Source organism: Hippichthys cyanospilos, chromosome 20, assembly GCF_059441005.1.
Source record: "Hippichthys cyanospilos isolate Australia breed blue-spotted pipefish chromosome 20, RoL_Hcya_1.0, whole genome shotgun sequence".
Classification (NCBI taxonomy): Eukaryota; Metazoa; Chordata; class Actinopteri; order Syngnathiformes; family Syngnathidae; genus Hippichthys; species Hippichthys cyanospilos.
Window position 1 is genome coordinate 597,733 of NC_142388.1, and position 20,291 is coordinate 618,023.

At 50.6% G+C, this 20,291-nt stretch overlaps 1 protein-coding gene across 1 annotated transcript; it reads right to left on the reverse strand.

The window, feature by feature from the left end:
* Positions 1 to 667: 667 nt before the first annotated feature.
* Positions 668 to 10,661, reverse strand: LOC148406791 (uncharacterized). Its single transcript, XM_088404074.1, has 4 exons — positions 10,423 to 10,661; positions 7,280 to 7,513; positions 5,274 to 5,503; positions 668 to 4,608 (listed from the first exon to the last, which is right to left on the reverse strand). The coding sequence occupies exons 2-4, from the start codon at positions 7,488 to 7,490 to the stop codon at positions 4,492 to 4,494; spliced, it is 558 nt and encodes a 185-aa protein (XP_088260200.1). The 5' UTR covers positions 7,491 to 7,513; positions 10,423 to 10,661; the 3' UTR covers positions 668 to 4,491.
* Positions 10,662 to 20,291: the final 9,630 nt, after the last annotated feature.

The window sequence follows — 20,291 nt, forward strand, 5'->3', positions numbered from 1 at the left end:
TGAAATGTTGTGGGCGTGTCCGCTGAAGGTGATTAACCACGCCCAAGCTCAACTGTCAATCAAATGCTAATGCTCCAAACCTGGAATGGATGGATGCTAACTGTCTAGCAATTTCCTGTGTTTACATGTTTTCACCAAAAAACCCCAAACAAAAATTGCACTCTTATCTCATAAGCTTTCTTCTCTATATTTCCTCTATTTATTTACTACGCGCCACCGAGAGCAGCGCGACCAATTTGATGACGTCGGCAACGGCCGCTACCCCGCATGTTTTTGAGGCTTCCGTCCTCCAACACGCCTGAGTCAAATGGTCAGCTCATCGGTGGAAGCCTGATAAGTGATAACCACTCCGATCATTTGAATCAGATGTGTTGGAGGATGTAAGCCCCCTCCCCAAATAATAATAAAGAAATAAAATGCGAGCGAGAGTGAAACATCTGTGTTGGAGCGAGGAAAGGGGAAAAGGTGCAGGATGGCGGGCCTCCACGACCGCTGTTCGACACCCGTGCTGTATGTGACGCGCGCAACACACACACACACACACACACACACACACACACACACACACTTGTTGCGGACAACAAGGCACTCCGAAGAGTCAATTGTGAATGAATACGCTTTGGTTTCACTGAATCCTATTTGAAGGAAGAAAAACACGGAGGCTGACTTTTCAGCTGTCCATAAATTTTTAATGAAAAATGAAAGTACAACAGCAAAAAGTAGCCATTGAACAAGAGAAGAAATGAAGAGATTGTAAGATTGCGCCGAGCCAAGCTCTTATGTACAGCGTATTGCACCACAAAAGCAAATCCCGGTGAAGCCGCGTCCTCCCGCCCCGAGAAAACCTCAAACTGCTACATCTGGACCGGGCCTCGCAAAGTGTCGGACGCGCTGAAATCCCGGCTTGGGAAGGCCGAGGAGAGAAAAAAAGAAAAGCACACGGAAAGAAAAAGAGGCCGCGCCCGCCGTTCAAGTCGATGGAAGGGACACGGGTCACGTGATCTTCGCCGCTTCATTAAATTACATTCAAAAACACCCTTCCAGACAGATTGTATTTTTCTCCTCAGAATCAGGAATGTCCCACATGCATCTGGTTTTTTTTTTTTGATTCCATTTACATCGATTGAAAAAAAGCCCTTGAACTGAGTGACTTGTCCCAAATGTTTTCATCTTCAAAAAAATGCCACAACATTGAAAAATCGTAGAAAAAAAAGAGCGTTGTTGTTTGCTCTTGTTAGGTTAGAAAAATTGAAAAAGCCTCAGTACAAACGCTGTCAAATTCTTATCTAAATTGTAGAAAACGGAAAAAAAGTCCAAGAAACCCCAGCAGTTTGGAGGCCGCTCCTTCCTCCTCCTTCAGTGTGTTTTACAAAAAGAAGTAGAAAAAAAACAAACAAAAAAAACGATAACAGCAACGACAAAATTGTCTTTGTTTGTTTGTACAATGCACGTAGCCAGCAAACAGTCGAAAAAGGTGTGGCGAGAAAATGGCGGGCAAGGCACCAAATGCAAACTTTTTGATTGTCGCCGCCACTCGGCAGGACGCGCCAGCGCTAAGCTAGGCTACGCCGGGTCGCCGCGGGGCCTCGGCCGACGTCGACTCCTAACATTCCCGCTTTGATTCTCTCTCGCTCTTTTTTTTTAACCTAACGTCATAATGTGAGGTTAAAAAAATAATAAAATATAAGAAATCAAAATATAATTTTTATTTTTAATGATATTGTACATATATTGATATATATAATCATGATAATTAGCATAACTATAATATATGAATGGTAATTGAATATTAAAATATGAAAACTTAAAGAAATAACGTCATTATTCAAACAAAAAAAGCTCAAACTTGTTTATATTATACCATTATATATTATATAATGGTAAAATATAAACTACTTTGAGCTTTTTTATTTATTATTGCAGTAGCAAGTTCAATGGCAAAACTGTAATTTTATAAACAATGTTACACTATTAAAGTAGTGAAAACGTACTACCATTTTTGTCCAATTTCATAAGAGTAAAATTGTGGTAAAAGGCCAAAAAAACGTTTATAGGAATGACTAACATTTAGGGAAAACTGAAACGTTAATATTAGCAAAAAAATTGTTTCTCACAAATAAAATGTAACAACAACACAAAAGAGAAAATCTAAATTTTGAAAAATAAAAACATTCATCTAACATTACCAGCAAATGATTCCGCATTTTATAATGATAAAGTTATAATCTTACAGAGGGAAAACGTAAGGCTGAACGATTGCATCGTTATGAGAATAAAGTCGAGTCATATTAGGAGAATATTAGAACAGAAGTCCCAAGTGGACCCGGATGCCCCGCCCCTTGCTTTCTCGCCACACAGGCCCCGCCTCCACGCACATCAAACACCACAAGTACGACCGAGTGAGTGTACGACACAAGCAGCTAGCGCCTGTACAGTAGCAAATATACACCGCAAATAAATAAGGAAATAAATAAACGCGGGTGATGTCGGGAAGTCGGGGGGGGGGGGAGTAAGCCGGCGCCGCCCGCGCCGAGCTGGGCTAAGGGGAATCGATTGGCTCAGCGTTTGCTAATCGCAGGAAACCCGCCGTGAGGATCTCACCGAAGGAAACGCCAAAAAACAAAAAACAAACAATAAATACAACATCACGCTGTCGAGTGGTCCCCCCCTCGGAAAAGAAAATGGGAAGAAAATCAAATTTAACGGTTGCTTGTCAACGCGACGGCGACTACGTTGCGCAAAAACCATTACTGTTGGGGGCGTGTCATTATTCAATCTCAAAAGCTTGTGGGACTTGAGATACAAGCAAAAACCTGACATAAGAGCGCGCGGCAGAAAACGCCACCCGAGACCATCTGAGAAACGAACGTGGCGACGGGTAAAAGGAAGCTAGCGTGTAGGGCACCGCCGTGGCGCCACATTTTTGGGATTCCATTTTTCACGGCCGGCGGAGGGCGCTTGCGCTAATTTTACAAATGAAAAGGACGCGGTTCTCCTCCTCCTCGTCAACACGTTAAACGCCTCGTTTTCCAAAAAATAGGTCCGAAAAAAAAGGATCAGAGCAAAACACAAGATGCCGACATTTCGTCTCTTACTACCATTTGACTAGGGCTCATGAAAACAGCTCTTTTTGTTTGAATAGGCTTCAAACGTGCCGCCAACGGAAAGGAAAAGAAACGTTTGGAGAGCCCGAGCGTTCGGGGTGGACCTAGCCCAATGGGGCCAGTAGCGAGGTAGCGCGCGGGAACGCCGGACGACGCCGTCCGTCCCACGGGCTCGTACGAAAAGCCGCGGGAACAAAGTCGGCGGCGGCTCTCGAGGGGTTAAAAAAAAAACAAAAACAAAAAACGAGCAATCGGCCTCAATTTCAAAGTAAGCCTTCGCCTGATTGTCAGCCGGAGTTTATCCTGAGCCGACGACCGTCGGAAAAACCATCGGAAAAGTTGGACGTCAGTCTGCCGGTCGTCGGCGAGTCGGCCGCGACCAAAATCCTAAGCGCAATCACAAAAAGTTCTTTTTTTTGTACTTTTCGGCAGTTCGGACGGCCTGTAGCGCCACTCTCAGGTCGGTTTTGGTACTGCATGAGGGGGAAAAAAAAAGTCGCGATGAAACTTGAATCCGACGCCAAACACGATAACGGTTTCTTCTTCTTCTTGTACTTTCCAGCAGTTCGGATGGTCTGTCGCACCATAGCGCCGCTCGCAGGTCAGTTTTGTAAATGCACGGGCCCCGGAAAAAATTGCGACGAAGATCGAACGCAATCACCAAACATGCTAATGGTTTCGTCTTCTTTTTGTACTTTTCGACAGTTCGGGTGGCCTGTAGCACTGCGGCGCTAATCGCGGGTCAGCCGTGGCACTGCATTAAAAAAAAAAAAAAAAAAGCGTAACCCGCCTCCAGCCAGGCGGGCTTGCCTTTTGCGAATATTGCTCATCCTCCGCTCCGGCTCCAAAAGATTGTCCCGAGGAGTTTCCCGGCGGTTTTTGATTGTTTACGTGTTTCCCTGACTGCGCGCCGGGCCGCTGACAAAAAGGCCGCCTGAAATTCAAGTAGGCGGCCGGGATGATCAAAAAAGCTCACAGCCGCTGTGAAACAGTCAGTCACAGGAAGCAAGCAAGGGAGGAATTAGGCAAAAAAAAAAAAAAAAAAACCATAACGGCGACGGGTTCCTGGATGCGGCGGCGGGAAAGAACGCTAAGGCAGGATGACAGGTGACTTCCGAGAAGAAGCTGTACAAAATAGGTCATCTTACAAAGTCATAATTCCAAAATATCTCTTCAAACTCAGCGGCTTCTTCTTGGGCAGAAAAATAAGTGGGTGGGGAAAAAAAAAAAAAAAAAACAAACGCCAAAAGAAAATGGCATCAGCCTCCGTCCAGCGGCGACCAGAGTTTTTTTTTCTCCCCAAAAAGCAAAAAAAGGCCAAACCCGTGTTCCATCTTACAGCGGCGTGTGTAAAAAGTCTGGTCCGGTGACGGCGGGGGCGGGGCCCTCATCTGTGCTCCGCCCCGAGGCCGGGGAGGGGCGGCGGCCCGCGGAAGAGGAAGCCCAAGACGGCCATGGTCAGGCGCATCCAGGCGGGCAGGTTTCGCCTCTGCTGCCGCAGGAACTGCCGTGGCGGAAGAAAAGCAAACGGTGACGTCGCATGCTTGACTTTTCTTACGTCAAACAAACAAACAGTCGCTTTGGGCTTTTTGGGGGGGACGAAAAATAACGTTTAGGCCAATTTGTGGTTCCCTTCTGACTTACCAGCCGGAAAATTGCGATGCCCAATTGCCGTAATTTGCGCACTATATGGCGCACCAAAAAGCCTTCAGTTTTCTCAAAAGCTGACAACGGGCCTTACAGTCCATTGAGCCTCAGACGACGTGTAACGGCGAGTTTTCATTTGTAAATGAACTGTAAGTTAAATTCATGTAAATTCCTCCATTTTTACCACTACTTTGAGTTGTAAATGTACAGTTTTTACTAGTCGCAGTAGGCAGCATTCCTTAATAAACTTTGATTGACTTATCTGATTGTTTGTGTTTTGATTCCCTATAGCGCAGCCCCATCTAGTGGATGCATAGCGCCACTCCTGTAGCTTCTATTCGATGGGCCTTATAATGCGGTGCGCCCTATATTTAAAAACCCTTTTAAAATAGGCCTTTCGTTGAAGGTGCGCCTTATAATCCCGTGCGCCTCATAGTGCGGAAAATACGCTAAATACTGCAAACGGGAAGCGGAGGCAGAAAGAAATGGCGAACGCGGCTCGAAACGTAGCCCCACGCTTACCACGTCGATGTGATCCTGCTGGAACTTGTCTCCGATCTCGCGAAGCTTCCGTCCGATCTGCGCCTCCGCGCTCAGCGCCGCCCCCCGCCGGCCGGGCCTCTCCGCCATCCTGTCGTCCTCCTCCCGCCTCCGCCTCCGCCGCCTCTCCTCCTCCGCCGGGGCCGGGCGGGCTCCCCGGTCCTCCAGGGGCCGGAACCACATGGGCAAGTGCGAGCGCAAGGCGCCGTTGCCTACGAGGAGAGCATGGGTTGTACTGAGAAGACAGAAGGGAGCTGAAATTTCACCCACGTGGTGACAGCATGTCAAAATTCAACATTGGCAAAAATACCACGAGGAGGATGTGGAAGAAAAAGCGATCAAAATCTTGCGTGTCAAGAAATGCAATCGTCTAAAACAGGGGTGTCCAAAGCACGGACGGCCTGGGGGGCCATTTGCGGCAGCAGCCCATTTCTGCCACGCATTATTCGTGTATTAATGGTGTTGATTATTTCCCTCTATTTGACACAACGGCGGCGCAGCTGGAACGAGACTTTCATTTCAATTGACCTCAATGGGAACAACCGATTCCACTTACGGGTAAATTGAGCTATGGAAATTCTTGGTCATGGAACAAATTCAACTCGCGAGTCGAGTTCCGAGCGAATCCAGCGCTATGCCGAAACAGGTTGGACCAAATCTGTCAGGGTCGGCCGACCCAGAACATTTCACAAACAACAAACCGGAAGGAAGACTTTTACTCGCGAGGAGAACGGACAGCGATGTGCACCTTAGCAGATCTCCTCCCAGGGCACTTTGCCGCGCTGAAAGATTAGAGGAGACGTTACGGCAGTTTACGATTGTGGGGGATGTACCGTATGGGGTGTATGTGCCCATATACTATCAGTCCATGCAATGGCCGATACCTTCTTTCCCCGACGCCAACAAAAAGTATTCGTATACACGGGATAACACATATACAACCGTTCTATGGAAATCCTCCAAAGGATGGAAAGAATTGCGCTTCTGCAGGCCGTGTGAGCGAGTTTACTCCTCGCCTCCGGCATGGATCTCTGCACTCTCTCCGCTCCGTGGGAATTTTCGGCGCGCTCCTTTTTTTCTCTCTCTCCGTGTCATGTGTCGCATGCCGCGCATTTGTGTGTGAAATTGGGACGCGGCCAAGGGTATGACACCCATTAGCGCTTTGGATCACGACGGCCACGCGGGCCGAAACAATGGCGTCGGCGGCGTGACGCTCGCCGAGTCAACAGACGAAAGGCGCTCCGTTGGCCCGGGGTGGTGTCACAGCCACGTGATTAGGATGCGCTGAAACAATAAGCCGGTTCAACGGGTGCGTTTATTTGTCGGCCAGTCCGTTACGTGACACGAGAGCTATTTACGGATATCAACATGTTTTTCGGAAGCGCCGCATCAAAACCACAAGATTTTGTCACTAGAGCGGAACTCTTAAAAATAAGTACATAAATAAGATACGGCGTACAAAGGCCCTCTGTACTAACTGTACGCTACAGAGGAGGAAGTATATAATGTCATTTTCGGACTATAAGTAGCAACCTTTTCCTCACGTGCTTTGAACCCTGCGGCTTATAGTCCGGCGCTGCTTATCTTTTACTAGCCGTAAGGGGGCAACATTCCAGTAAGCAGAAGGAGGACCATCAATCGATTTTGAGGTTGAACAGCTATTTTACTGGCTGCCGGGGGCAACTTCCACCGGTAGACGCAACCGGGCATGTTACGTTGTGTTGAAAAACTATCGGTGCGGCTCTTCTTTTAAAACGCGCAGAAATGTTGAGTCTGTGCTGAAGGCAGGATGTTGCGGTAAGCAGGCATGTTACCGTTGTGTCGACGCAGTATTTTTTTTTTTTAACGGCTTCGGTTGGGAGGGGTCACCGTCGTCATGGGCGGCACAGCACTCCGGTTTGAAGCCTTTTTTTCTTAAGCACCCAAAAATGCTTTACCCTGCTACTTGGCTGAAAAAAAGATTGGACAGGAAGTTGGGCTGCTCTTACCGTGAAACGATCCGCGATGCTGCATTCGCAGACCGCAGGCCGGCGCGTCGATGCCGTTGTTGTTGTCGTGGAGTCGCGGCACGATGGCGCCGCCGCCGGGCGCCGGGCCAGATTCCATGCGCGAGGGCGGCTCTTCCGACTTGAGGTCCCGGAAGGGCGCCCCCCAGATCTGCGAGACGGGTCGCGACGTGTCCTCCTCCTCATCGTCCATCGGACGCCTCAGCGGTGAAATTCCTGCGGACGCGGCGGGCAAACTTGAAAAAAACGCCATCCGTTCGGAGGGGAAACGGCAAAAAACATACGACGACGCGTGTTATCGGCGGAAACTTTGCCCTCCGGCAGATGGAAAACGATCTCGGCGCGACAACAATAAATGCTGATATATCATTAGTCACCGTCATGGCGGCTAAGAGGCTTACGCTTGTGTGAGGTAACGCTAACAGACAAACGGCAAAGCGTGCGGCTTAGCGCGGCTTCGTATGTCGCTCATCTGGCGGACGGATGTACGGAAAGGCCCGGCGTGGGCGGAAAGCCCGCAAAAGCGGGCGCGTTTCGTCAAGCTGCTCACGCCGACGTGCCAAGCGCTCATTTCGGCGCCAGCCAAAACGTCCACACAGGTGCTTCTTTTTTTTCCCTCTCTCGCTCTCGCTCCCTCGGCGGCGGAAGCCGACGATTCCCGGGCGGCGCGAGTCGGACGCCTCCGAGCTCGACCGGGTCACCGGGCCTAAAAATAAGACGGGCGCGGTGGCGCTCCTTGGCGAGGGCGCGAGCTGCAGTATCATCCAGCTGTTTTGTCAAACTGCCAAAGATGAGCCAGATGCTGTGCCAACTTTGAGGTGAAGAGGTGAAGAATGGAGAGTGCGGGCGGCGGGACGAGCAGAGAGCCAAGATGGGCCGACGAGTGTCGACGGCTTCCCGGAGCTCAACCCCCCCGGAAAGGAAAAAACCTTTCGCGCCCTAAAACATTTGCTGCCGTCATCATACAGTAAGTAAGTTGTTGGTCTACCCCGGTGACTGCCCCGGTGTAATAATAAACCCGGATAAGCGTGACCCCGCCCTAGGGTCGCTACGCTCACGGCGCATAGCGCGACCCGCACGCCCTGTTCTCGCTTTGAGTGATTTGGGTCGTATTGATGTTGTGCCCCCACGCGACTCACGCCGCGGCATGGCCGCCGCTTGACAAGGAGATAACGGCTCTCGCTCCGCCCCGCCAGCGTTGAAGCGCTGGCTTCCCTGGCTGGCAAGGCGCCGCTGCCTGCCCGCCATCTCTTCGTCCTTCTCAATTTGTCGTTTTTTTGCTTTCGTCTTCTGTCTCCTTTTGTTGTGCGAGTGCAGACAAATGAGCATGGGATGGGATGGGATGGGATGGGATGGGATGGGATGGGATGGGATGGGATGGGATGGGATGGGATGGGATGGGATGGGATGGCATGGCATGGCATGGGATGGCATGGCATGGCATGGGATGGACGCGTCCCCGTTGACCTTGTCAAGTCAAAGAAGGATGAACATGAGCAAAACAACGCGGGCCGATGACCGCGAGGTTGAAAAGGCAAGCTTTCCATCAGCGCTTTTCTTTTTACGTCATCTGACAAACCGAGGAGAAACGTGATTGGCCGCTTGCAGAGTTGACTGTACGAGCCATTTCTTTGACAATCGTGAGTTGGCCATCCCGTTTGTTTTAGCTTCCCGGCGTGATTTTGGAGCGAAACCTAAGAAGGATGCATACATGACGCCTTAGCGTGTCTAGGCCAATCAATATGCTGAATTTCCATGATGTCAGACGATCTTTGGATCTTGGCTCTCAAAACACAACTTGCAAAAATGTTTTGCTCAAGCTAGTCAAGAACTTGCTTTCTGTATCATTTTAACGGTGGTATGTGATAAAGTTATTTTCAAAATAAAACCATTATTTTTCGAAGGATTTTTTTTCTAAGTGCAGTGTGCCTCCCAGTGGACATTAATGGAAGCACCATTCAACGTCTTAAAAAGAGTTTACCAGTGACAGGGCGGTTTAAAAACAAGAAGGTTAATTTGCGCTAAACGAGTCACGCAGCCAATATTTTGTTGAAAGAATAAAACCGAGGATTTTCAATCTGTCGATCTTATTTTTGCTTGGGGACATCACAGCGTCAGAATGCGATCTCGGGCCCGCGCCGCCCAAGCCAAGGGAGCATCCCGACGCAATCTGCTCGGGCCCTGCTGTCAGACGCATCGCGCGCATCATCGCTAGTCGCAAGCTTGGCCGCGTGCCCCCCGGGGGCAGGTTGCGGCGGGGCGGGGGGCAGAGGAGGGCACGGGAGGCCGGGCCTGCCGGGCCTGCCAGCCACCACTAAAGCGTGTCCCTCTGCCGCTCCATCTGCGCGCCGGCGCTTCTCCCTCGCGACGCGGCACGCTCGGGACGCAGGGAAAGAAAAAGGAAAGAAAAAAAAGAAGCGAGATTCTCACGAATTGGCCGCGGCGCTCCAAAACTGCAGCGGAGATCCCGGAGATCCGGCGGCAGTCAACGGCGGCGTTTGCCGCGCATTTTTTGCGACATTACAGACGGAACGTGCTTTAGTTGTCTCCCGACAATCAAACCGCAGATAAGAACGCATTACGATTTTGTTTCAACGGGTTCTGCTTGAGGTGTCGTAACACATATATTTCTATTACATTTCAACGACTCTTTATGGCCAATAGCAGAAAAATGCAACGAAACAAAGTATCTCTGTGGTATGTAAATATATCTTTTTTTCAAACGCATCGACTGATCCTTTTGTCGCGACGTCTTCCGAGCAGCGAAAGAATGTCAATACGGGGATCTTTTATCATTCAATTGGGCTCTTTCGCGTCCGAGTCTCCTCGCGCGACTTGAAACTTGAGCAAAGGCAAACTTGACAAAAACAAGCGACGATGGGTGTGTGTGTGTGTGTGTGTGTGTGTGTGTAGGGGGGGGGGGGGCACCCGAACTCGGCCGAACTAACGCGAAGAAAAGTCCTTTACGCTTATTTGTAAAAGTGCCGTCAAGCCCCGAACCACTCAGTCCCAAAGCCGGTTGTTTGCCCGGACATGCCGCTCGCTCGTCCGCGGTCGCGCCCAACAGAAAACCAAAACAAAAACAAAAGAAGACAACGACAAAAAGAGGGGGGGGGGGAACTCACCGCCAGCAAAAGCGCTTTCCGTTCTAATGGGTGCTATCTTGGCAAGCGGCCTGGATTTTTGTTCTCGTTTCCCGGGAGATCGGCGTTAAAGTCCCCCGCCCGCGGTGCGCTTGGATCGGCGTGTTGCTGTGTTTGGCGAGAGGCGGCGCGGGGCTCGCGTTTTGCCCGACTTTTGCCGGAGACTCCGCCCGCCCGGCCGGGAGAGCACACCCCTTCCTTGCAGCTGCTGGGAGGGGGGGTTGGCGGATGGGGAGGGGGGGGGGCTTGACAAAAACACATCACACATCATCGGCTCCATCAAACATTCTTTTCCGTTCGTTTCCTCCCTTTCGAGGAAATCAAGACAAAGCGGAAATAAGCCTCGATTTGAACCAGGAAAAAAGTCCGTTTTGATCATCCATTCAAAAAAAGCAACATTTAGCGCCACATTACTGCGCGCTCCATTTTAGAGCTGCCCAAAACTTCGCATTCGTGAAACTCTATCATGGTTATTATTATTATTATTGTGTTTTGCACACCCCAATCAATCGATCGATCGATCAATCAATCAATCAATCAATCAATCAATCGATCAATCGATCGATCGTTCGTTCCTTTGCAAATTCAAAATAACACTAATTTCCTAGATGTTGATTATTTGATTCTATTTTACACAACAAGGCACGTCCGCCTCACAGGTCAGGGACCCCAGTTCACGTCCCGTTTTCTCCGCCGTTCCCCCGTAGAGGGTGAGCCCCGCCTAATGCCCGAAGCCAGCTGAGATAGGCGCCGGCAAGCCTGCCACCCTCGCGAGGAAAAGTGACCCCCACATTTGATAACCAAGACAGGCCGGCGCTGGGGTTCCCGGTCTTCGGCCGAAATGAAAACAAAGCGGGTCCCTTTAAGAGAGCCCTTCCTCCTTTAGCCGCCAAAAGCTGGTGATAGGGCGCGAGCCAATGGGCGGCTTTGTTTTGGTCCCGCCTCCCGCTCGGCCCGGCCCGACACGTGGAGGGGCGCCAAACGCGCAGGAGCCGCGGCGGGCACGTGACCGCCTCGCCGGCTGATTGGAAGGCGGCGGCGGACGGAGGCGCCCCCCGCGCCCAATTGCCGCCGCCGCCGCCGCCTTGTTGCTGTCAGGGCGACAAACGGATACCGGCGCATCGGCCGTGTTTGTTTCCTTTCAGGACAGTTTTATTCATGACTCGCGGGCCGTAGAGAGAAAACAAAAAAACAAACAAGCGTGGATAGAAGCCCAAATATGATTTTTTAAGGAGGGAAAAAAAGCACTCGCGGCAGACGATGAGGCGCTCTAAAGGAGCGGGGAATACGTCCTGTGTCCGTATCATCGCTTCTTTCAAATATGAACGAATGTTATTCAAACACAGATATGTTGAAAAAAATGGGTCTATTTCGAGTTATGCAGTGATAAGTGCGCCCCCTAATGCGGGGGTTGAAAACGAGGGGGCAAAAAAATATTGGACAGCGAGAGGAAAGAAAGAAGCGAATCAAGGGGTTACGCCAGGACGCCGGAGCAAGGGAAAGCCGGAGCGCTCCATAACGGCCCCGGGGAGCTTGGGGTCAGGCCCCGCCGCCGCCGCCGCCGCCGCCCTTTGACGGAGCGCGTTCTCAACTTTGCGCCCTCCGGCCAGCTGTGGCGGCCTTCAAAAATGTCACAGGAAAAAATAGGGACCGCGCCCAAAATGTTTTCTTACCTTTTGGGTGTCTTTCTCTCTCTCTCTCTCTCTCTCGAAAGCAGGAGGGCGTGTGTTCTGATGGAAAAGCACAACATTGTGTCAGTTATTCTGCATAATCCGCCATCAAATATTGATACGGGCCCTCGCCGCCTCATTACTAGCACAAAGTATTGCTACTTGCAAAAGCGCAGCAGCCAAGCAAATCCCCCCCCCCCCCCCCCCACTACATTTAAGATGGTGTAAATTAAGGAGTAGTTTTGAGGGTAATTACAGTCTTTCTGCACATAGAGTCGGCCAGTGTTTATTTACTCAAGTGCAGATGGGAGGCGGCGCTCCAGACAATAAACATCGAGTGAAATTGGAGTTTAAGACCAAATAAAATGCACATCGCCGCATACAAGCAATTTAGCCAGTTTACAAAACAATCATTGGCGCCAAACCGGCTTGCCGGCCCGTGACTTGACAGCCGGGCCGGCTGAAGATCCCGAGCCACTTTCAAGTGATGAACGCTTTTAGTGCCGTAGGTGAGAATTTTGCTCATGTAAAATACTTAGGTTGTGTGCCAGTGACACTGTCTTTTTTTTGGTCTGTGTGCGTGTGTAACTTTGTGTAGTTGAATTGGCAATAAATGGGATAGAGTGGCTAAAACAGCCCATCAGAACAAGACAAAACATCTGGGATTCTCAATCCTTGGGCCAGTTCCACCAAAGAAATAGAGAAGAAATGTGATAGAGTGGCTAAAACATCCTAGCAAAACAAGCTGATTTCAACACGACAAAAACCTGGCTGGAAAGGCTCCCAAAGACACACGGGAATTGTGTTTCATCAAGAAGAAATGGGTGTAAAGTGTGCAATAAATCTCAATCCTTGGGGCAGTTTGACCAAAGAAACAAGGGCAGGGTGTGGCAAAAACATCCCATTGAAACAAGCTGAAGAAAAGTAAGAGAACAGTTTCTCCATTTCATTGTGTCACCCCGTACCGTCGGTGCTGCTGTTTTGGTTAGCGACGGCATTCAAACAGGCCCCGAAATGAATGACCGCATTCCGATCGTCCTTTTTCCAGAGGCTTCCGGTGGAGATGAGCGGAGAAAGGCCTCTGGCATGTCATGTCTTCTATTTGCTAAGTAAAAGAAGGGAAAACAAAGAATGGGAGTCCCGGTGGCGCTTGCGAGCGTTTAGCCGCGGTTTGAAGTTGTAATTGCACACCGGCAGCCCCGTTTTTAATAGGCGGGTCATTTGAAAAAGTCATTAGCCCGGCCGGCGCGCGGCGGTTTCCCCCCTCCTGTTAGGGCTCGTTATCAATAACTAATTAGCGTTTCCCAAACAACGGCTCCCAGAATTTCAATTGTAGTCCATTAGCGTATTAGCCAAGGACTCGCGGCTTTGCGGGAAGGTTGCCGTTAAGCGCATCTGGATTGCAAATCACCTGAGCGACGGCCTCAATTTGCAGTCTCACGCCCGTCGCTTCTCACATCCACGCCGTCCCCAAACTTTTTTCACCCCATTTTTGTGGCCTTCCGCGCGTTTGAGGTGGGAAGGAGGTGAGGGCCTTGAAATCAAAGCGTTTGCCCGATGAGCCTCCGCGCCCGGACCGCCTTTGTTCTCCGCTCTTCGCTCGTCCTCCCGAATCCGAGCGCCGCTCGCGAAGCTCAAATCCATTCAGAAGAATTTTTTTTTTTTTCTAAATCTAAGTTCCTCTGTTAGCATAAATCTTGTTTTGTGCAAAGTAAGCGATCGGGTGCATGGAAAGTGTGTTTGTAGCTCGGATTTGAAGCCCGGGTAGAGGCGTTCTGGCTTCGGGTTCATCCAAAGGTAAGACGTTTGAAGCACGCGCGTCCCCGGCAGTGAGCGCCGACACCACTTTTAGCGCCACCTCAATTCAACTTAATCCTATACAGAAGCGGGGAAAACGTGCAAATGAATTGCCAGCTTTTTTTTTTTTTTTCCCTCAGATTTTTACAGCCAATTTATTAGGAGCCTATTCAGCCGTCAGTCTGGGGCCGGGCGCGAGGGACGACTCCTCCGCAATATATTGGCCGTTTGGTGAAGCGCTTCCCGGGATAACTGATGCTTTGTGCGAACGGCGGCCGGACCAAAACGAAAGTGCGCTCGCTTTGACGGGACGTGCCAAGCGACTGAGACGCTTGATGTAAAGCACGCGATTCAAAGTTTAACGAGATGCGACGCGGCTGCACAAGCCCAGGCAGCCGCAAGTTACGCTCACGGGCCTCGACTCGCGCGCTTCTCCAAGGCGGCTGCGCCGCGGCCTCAGCGCAGGCCACCGGTCACCGGTCGTCGACCACCACCTTGTATACAGTATTGTAGGGCCACATACGAACCATAAAAACACGGTGCGATTGTCAAGAAAAAAAAGAGTGCCCGAAAGGGAGGAAAAATCTCGCGCTTTGACAGGCGGCGAACATTTACGTGAGCGTACGCTCGAGAGGGCGTGGCGAGAATGACGTTTCGGGCTCGCTTTGGCTTGAGACGGGACCTTGAAATCGGGGGAGAACATGGCGCCGTTCTTCCCGGCGCGGCGCTCCAACGGATGTCGTCGGCGTTTGCCGCTTGTCGTCTAAAGTTGCCGCTCGCCGCTTTTATACGCTCTCTCTTTAAAGCGCGCGCTCCCGATTGGCCGCTCTCGTCTGCGGGTCGGTTGCCGTCTCGATGAAAAAAAAAACAAAAAATCGTTGAGAGATGGAAGCGGCGGATGGAAATAGAGTCGAAGATGCTCTTGTTTCTACGGTAACTGCGGACGGGGAGGTACCGGGGGATAAAAGCGGAGGCAAAACAAACCTCCCCTCCCCGCTCCGGTGGCAACAGCGCCGCAATTGGTTCTGGTTTCCTGCGAGGACAGGAAGGAAGGGTAGGCGAGGATAGAACGGGAGAGGGAAAATACACACGCTCGTGCGCGCGCGCGCACGCACGCACGCGCAACAATGTTTTGGAGTAGCCCGGGAGACGGTTGCATCAGAAAAGCAAGACGACTTGCACGTGCGCATAAACACACACACAAGCGGCCCATCGCATGCTCCACTTCACCCCCCCCGCACCTCCTTCATCTGCTGTCTCCCGCCAAAACAGGCGGCGCAAAAAGCTGCCTAGAAACGGGCAGCCGCGCCGCCATTGGCTGAGCTCCCTAGCAACGGCGTGCGCCCGGGCAGCCAGTCAGGCGCGTCGCGCGAGGCACACTGACCCAATGAGACAGATTATTCCGAGGCGGCGGGCAGGCACAGTGACCTGGTAACAGCCAGCCAGCCAGACGCTAGAGGCAGAGCGCGGAGCGGGCCTCCGCCATTGGCCGCCGCTTTTCCCGGCCGGCCCGCCATTGGCCGCCGAGCGCCCTCTCCCGCGAGTCCTTCGTACGCCGGGGATCCTCCGCCCTTTGCCGCCCTGCCCCGGAGGAAAATCCGCCGGCCCAAGGTCAGGGCGCGGGCGGGCGGGCGCCGCGGGATTGGCCGGGGCGCGCCGCTAACAGGTCCGCCTCGGCGCGTCGACGCGGGATTAAAGGCGGCCCGTCCGGGGCTCGTTCCGCCACGCGCCGGCCGGGCCGCCCTCGCCGGCTTCTTGGCGAGGCCGCCCGGGGAAGCGGGGCGCTGATATTCGCTACTCGGACAAATCCGGCTCAGCCCAACGTAAACCCTTTTAAAACTTCAGGTACCAAATTTCACTCCGCTTCGTCGGAGATTCTGCCGAGCCGCGGAAATGAAAAATAAGATGAGCGAAACTTCATTCCGCCGTTTTTTTTGATCCCTTCAAAGCACTGAAAGAAGACACAGGGGAGCTGAAATCTCACCCAAAGTTCAACAAGGCACAAGCGCCTCGTTATCGCACTTGTGGGAGTAGTGTGCCATTCCTTGGCTAAAATCCTGCCGGAATCATGCGGACCCCAAAAAACTGCACAGGGCTTCAAAACTATCAGGAATTCTTTGCTTAATTACATTTTCTTAGACATGCTGATGACCTTTGCAGCTACCATTTCAACAGTTAAAAGTTGGGAGTTTTTCCCTTTTTTTTTTTTTAGAATTTTACAACAATGAAACGTATTGTCAAAAAAGTGATTTTTATCGTGGGCCACATTATGGTGTCCGTTAGAGGGCCGGAATAAATGTAAAAATAGTCTAAAAAAGCTTCAATGGAGTGGAGCGGACTTTTGCGATCTCCATTCGAGAGCAGATCGCTGCCCTCTCCGCAAAATCCCCGCCGTGTTCAGAATAAAACGCGTCAGGTTGGGAGGCGCCCCCCCCCGCCTGCATTTCTCACTGTGCGTTTTCCAAATGGCGGGTTTGTTTAGGAGAACGTTAAGGTTCCAAATTGCCGGCTCCGGCAGTGTGGGGAATGAAAGTCAATACCCCGCGGGATCAGAAGTTCGCCACACATAGTTAATGAGTTCGACTGCGTGAATGTAGCACGCGGCGGGCGCATGCCGCCAAATGCTACATGGCTGCGGGGCCCCTATATTATACACGTTAGTCCAAAAAACATGAGCATCCAGCACACAAACGCCCGACGTGCTGTGGGGACAAACAAATTCTCTGCGTGCGCTTGAGCGTTCAACAATGCCGCTTGCCATCCGTCTACACCCTTTCTTTGTTTTTTTTTCTGGAAAAAAAAACCAAAAAAACTTACGGCATAAATGATGAGCTGAAAAATTGCCACTTCCGATTCCACCAAGATATACCACTGGGACTCGGAATCCCATAGAATCCCCGACCAAATTCACGACGTTCGGTTTAACGGTCGAATGGTTTGTGCTTCGGTTGTCTTCATTTGCGTTCTTTGTGGTCAAGCGTGGCTCGCCGTCGTCGTGTGAAACGCCAGCGTCTGTCGGTCTATTCCGTCACCATGCGGGCCCTTTGACTAAAAGGCTTTGTTTTATGGATGAGGATCAAACGCTCACCGAGCTCATGAGCAAAGGGATGATTGAGCGGCGGAGTGTTGGCAGGCCGCGTCGCCGTTCAAGATTCGACCCGTTCTGCTAGCTAGCCAATAAAGTAACGAGTGTAAAATAGCAACCGCTGAGCGGAATGACTAAGCGGCTAAATAAAACAGCGCAAACTAGCCGGTTGAGTTCCTAAACGACCAGCGCCGGCCAGCCCGGATCTTCATCTATCACATGCACAATACGCCGCTAGCTGTCTTTATTAAGAAATGTTGTTTGGGGCGCTGGGACGGATTCATGGGATTTCACCTCTCATAATTTCAAGAGAGAAAATTGACCGGATACAAGTTGAGTTATGAACTGGCTTACTGAATGAATTAAACTCGTAAATCAAGGGACCGACCGTATTTTTCAGCAAAAGCTCAAGAAAAGAAAAAAAGGGAGTTTGCAGGGATTTAAAGCGGTGGCGAGAACACCGAATGCCGGGATCAGGACCGGCCTTGGTTTGAAGCTCTCCTCAAAGTCCGAGCCGATGACCGAATGACAGACGGGGGCGCATCGAGCGCAGCATAATCTTCCCTTGGAATACGTTTTTTTGTCTTGCATCTGCCGCCGTGCGTCGTGATTTTGGAAGGTGATGTCATCCCCCCCATTTTTTTTTTCTTTTTGCCGTCTCCTTTTGAGCGGTGGGGGGGTCATTCTCTGCGAAATGACCCGTTCAACTTTTTTCTTTGGATCACCTGTGCAGCCGGCGTGCAGCTAATTGGATACAGCCGAGCACCGAGCCCGCTTTCATAGCCGGGGGGGATGATACCGGGAAATAAAACATTTAAGGCATTGTCTCTAGGAAAAAAAAAAAAAAAGCACGCGTCGGGCATGTTGGGGCGTATCACGAGGGCTGGCAGCCCGAGCATAAATAATGCAGGATTTATGAATAGGCGGCAAAAAGAAAAAAAAAAATCCCCCCTTTCCCTCTCTCCCCTCGTTAAATTAAACACTCGCTCGCACACACACTTCCTAGTTTGATTTCACGGCCTCTTTTATTATCATGCAAATGAACGCAGTGGCAGGGAACGCCAAGGAAGAGATTAACATGCGCTAAAAGTCTCCCTGGGGAAAAGAAAAAACCTCAACGCATAATTCTTCGCTCTTGCTGTTTTGCTGTAATTAAAAGTTCGACGGCTAATATTTGGGGGATTTTGGTTATTTTAGCAAAAGGAAGGAAACAATAGAAAATGTTGACAAACGTGAGCGGGCGGTGATTCAGTTTCCATCTTGTGATTTTTCTTTGCGAACAAACAGCCTATTGTTTTGTGGAGGATGATGTAAGATGCAAATAAAATAGACTGGGCCGTGTTGATTATTGGATGATTTACTGCAATTAGTTATTCCCAAAATGCAGAATGAGCAGGCCGCGAGCTTTTTTAGATGGATGGCGGAAGATGCCTGGATTTATATTTCATTCCCACTAACTAATCATTTGAAGAAATAAACAATAAATGAACAGGCTACTTAGATGTCACGAGGACGCAGTAAAACCTTACAAAAAAAAAAACACCAAATCGGAAACGACATTTTCATTGGCATATTAATGGACTAACCAAGCTAATAAACATCCATCTCCAAATGAGAAAATGTCTTTCAAGCTAAGTGGCTAATTGATGTCCTGGGGGGGTCCTGGGGGGTAATTATCCAGGGAGCTAGCTAGTTGTTTGAAAAAAGTCATCATTAAGTAAGTAAGCAAATGAATGCAAACTATGTCTTCATAAGCGCACTAATGGACAAAGCAAGCTAATAAACGTCTCTAAATGAGAAAAAGTCCGTCTAGCTAACAGATGTCCTGGTAGGTAACTACTAACTAGCCAGGCAGCTCGCTAGCTAAGTAACATCACGAACTAAGCAAGCAAAAAAAACAATGAAAAACTCCCCACCGAATTGCGAATTGGCGAACTAACAGACAAAGCAAGCTAATAAAGCTCCCTCTCCAAATAAGAACATTTTTCAAGACTTTCAAGTCTTTCAAGCTAACTAGCTAACAGATGTCCTGGTGGCTAATCAAGCCGGCGGCAAGCCAGCCAAATAGCTCATCAATAACTAAACAAGCAAATAAATCAATTGAGCAAACGTTCAGCCATTGATTAGCTAGCTAGTTGACTGGATAGTTAGCAACTAGAAAAAGACGTTCTCATTTGGAGATAGACGTTTATCAGTTTGGTTGGCTACCCGTTCCAATTTTACTAGCTAATCGGCACGGATGGACTTGAAGCTTCCTCCGTTGCGCAAAATGTTGCTAACGAATTAGGAAAGGACAAGATTGAGGGGCGCGCGGGACAAAATGAGCACACGTCAGCCTGGCTTTGAACCTTCACCTTTTCAGCCTGGCGGACACACGGACCGGAGTACGGAGTACCGGGAGAGCTTTCCCACGGGCCTTTTCTCCTCCTCCTCCTTTGTGACGTGCCGGCGCCTCAGAAGATCAGACGACGGCGGCCCGGAGTCGCCGCGAGCCGCCGTCGCCGTGAAAACGCTTCCCGGGAAGGCGGAGCGTCCTTGTCAGTTTGACGTCCTAATTAGGCGGGTTAGGGTTAAACCTCGCCCACCCTAAATCTCGGGAAAATTTCAATGTCGTTTTCGCGGCCTCCGGGCGGCCGATTCGTCAAATTCGGTGATCCCTTTACCGCTCGTGAAATTCTATTTTGTGGCTAATTTAACGGCAAGGCGCATGACTGAGCCGCAAATGCAATTTACAGCCTTTGCGTTGGCTACATTCCATTTCCCAAGGGTGCTTTTTTTTGGGTGGCTGAGTCGCTTATGACGCTGCATGGCAACGCGGGCCACAGATGTTCGCCGCTGCATGCTGTAGGCGCCGGCGGAAGAACTCGCGCTTTATATTTGACGAAATGGGAAGTAGGATCCTATAGCAAGTTTGGAACTCAAGGCCTTGTTTACATGTAAGCGGGACGATTGAAACCGCGCCTTTTTGCGTCTGTCCGCATGGCTCCGTTTGATTAAAAAAAAAAAAAAAAAGAGACTGGCGCACGGGCGGTTCGGCACACGGCTAGCTAGCGCGTCCGCCTCAAGGCAAAGGGGCCCGAGTTCGAATCCGGCGGGCTCCGGCCTTCCTGTGCGGAGTTTGCGTGTTCTCCCCGGGCCCGCGTGGGTTCTCACCGAACACACCTAAAATCGATCGGGTTTCCCGGCTTTAATTTCCACCGATGGGCACGGGGCGGACGGATGCGCTTTTGTTTTGGGCGGACGGCTAAGCAAACGCACTCGCGGCCAGCGCGGGATCCGCCGCCTGCTTTTTGGGCCGC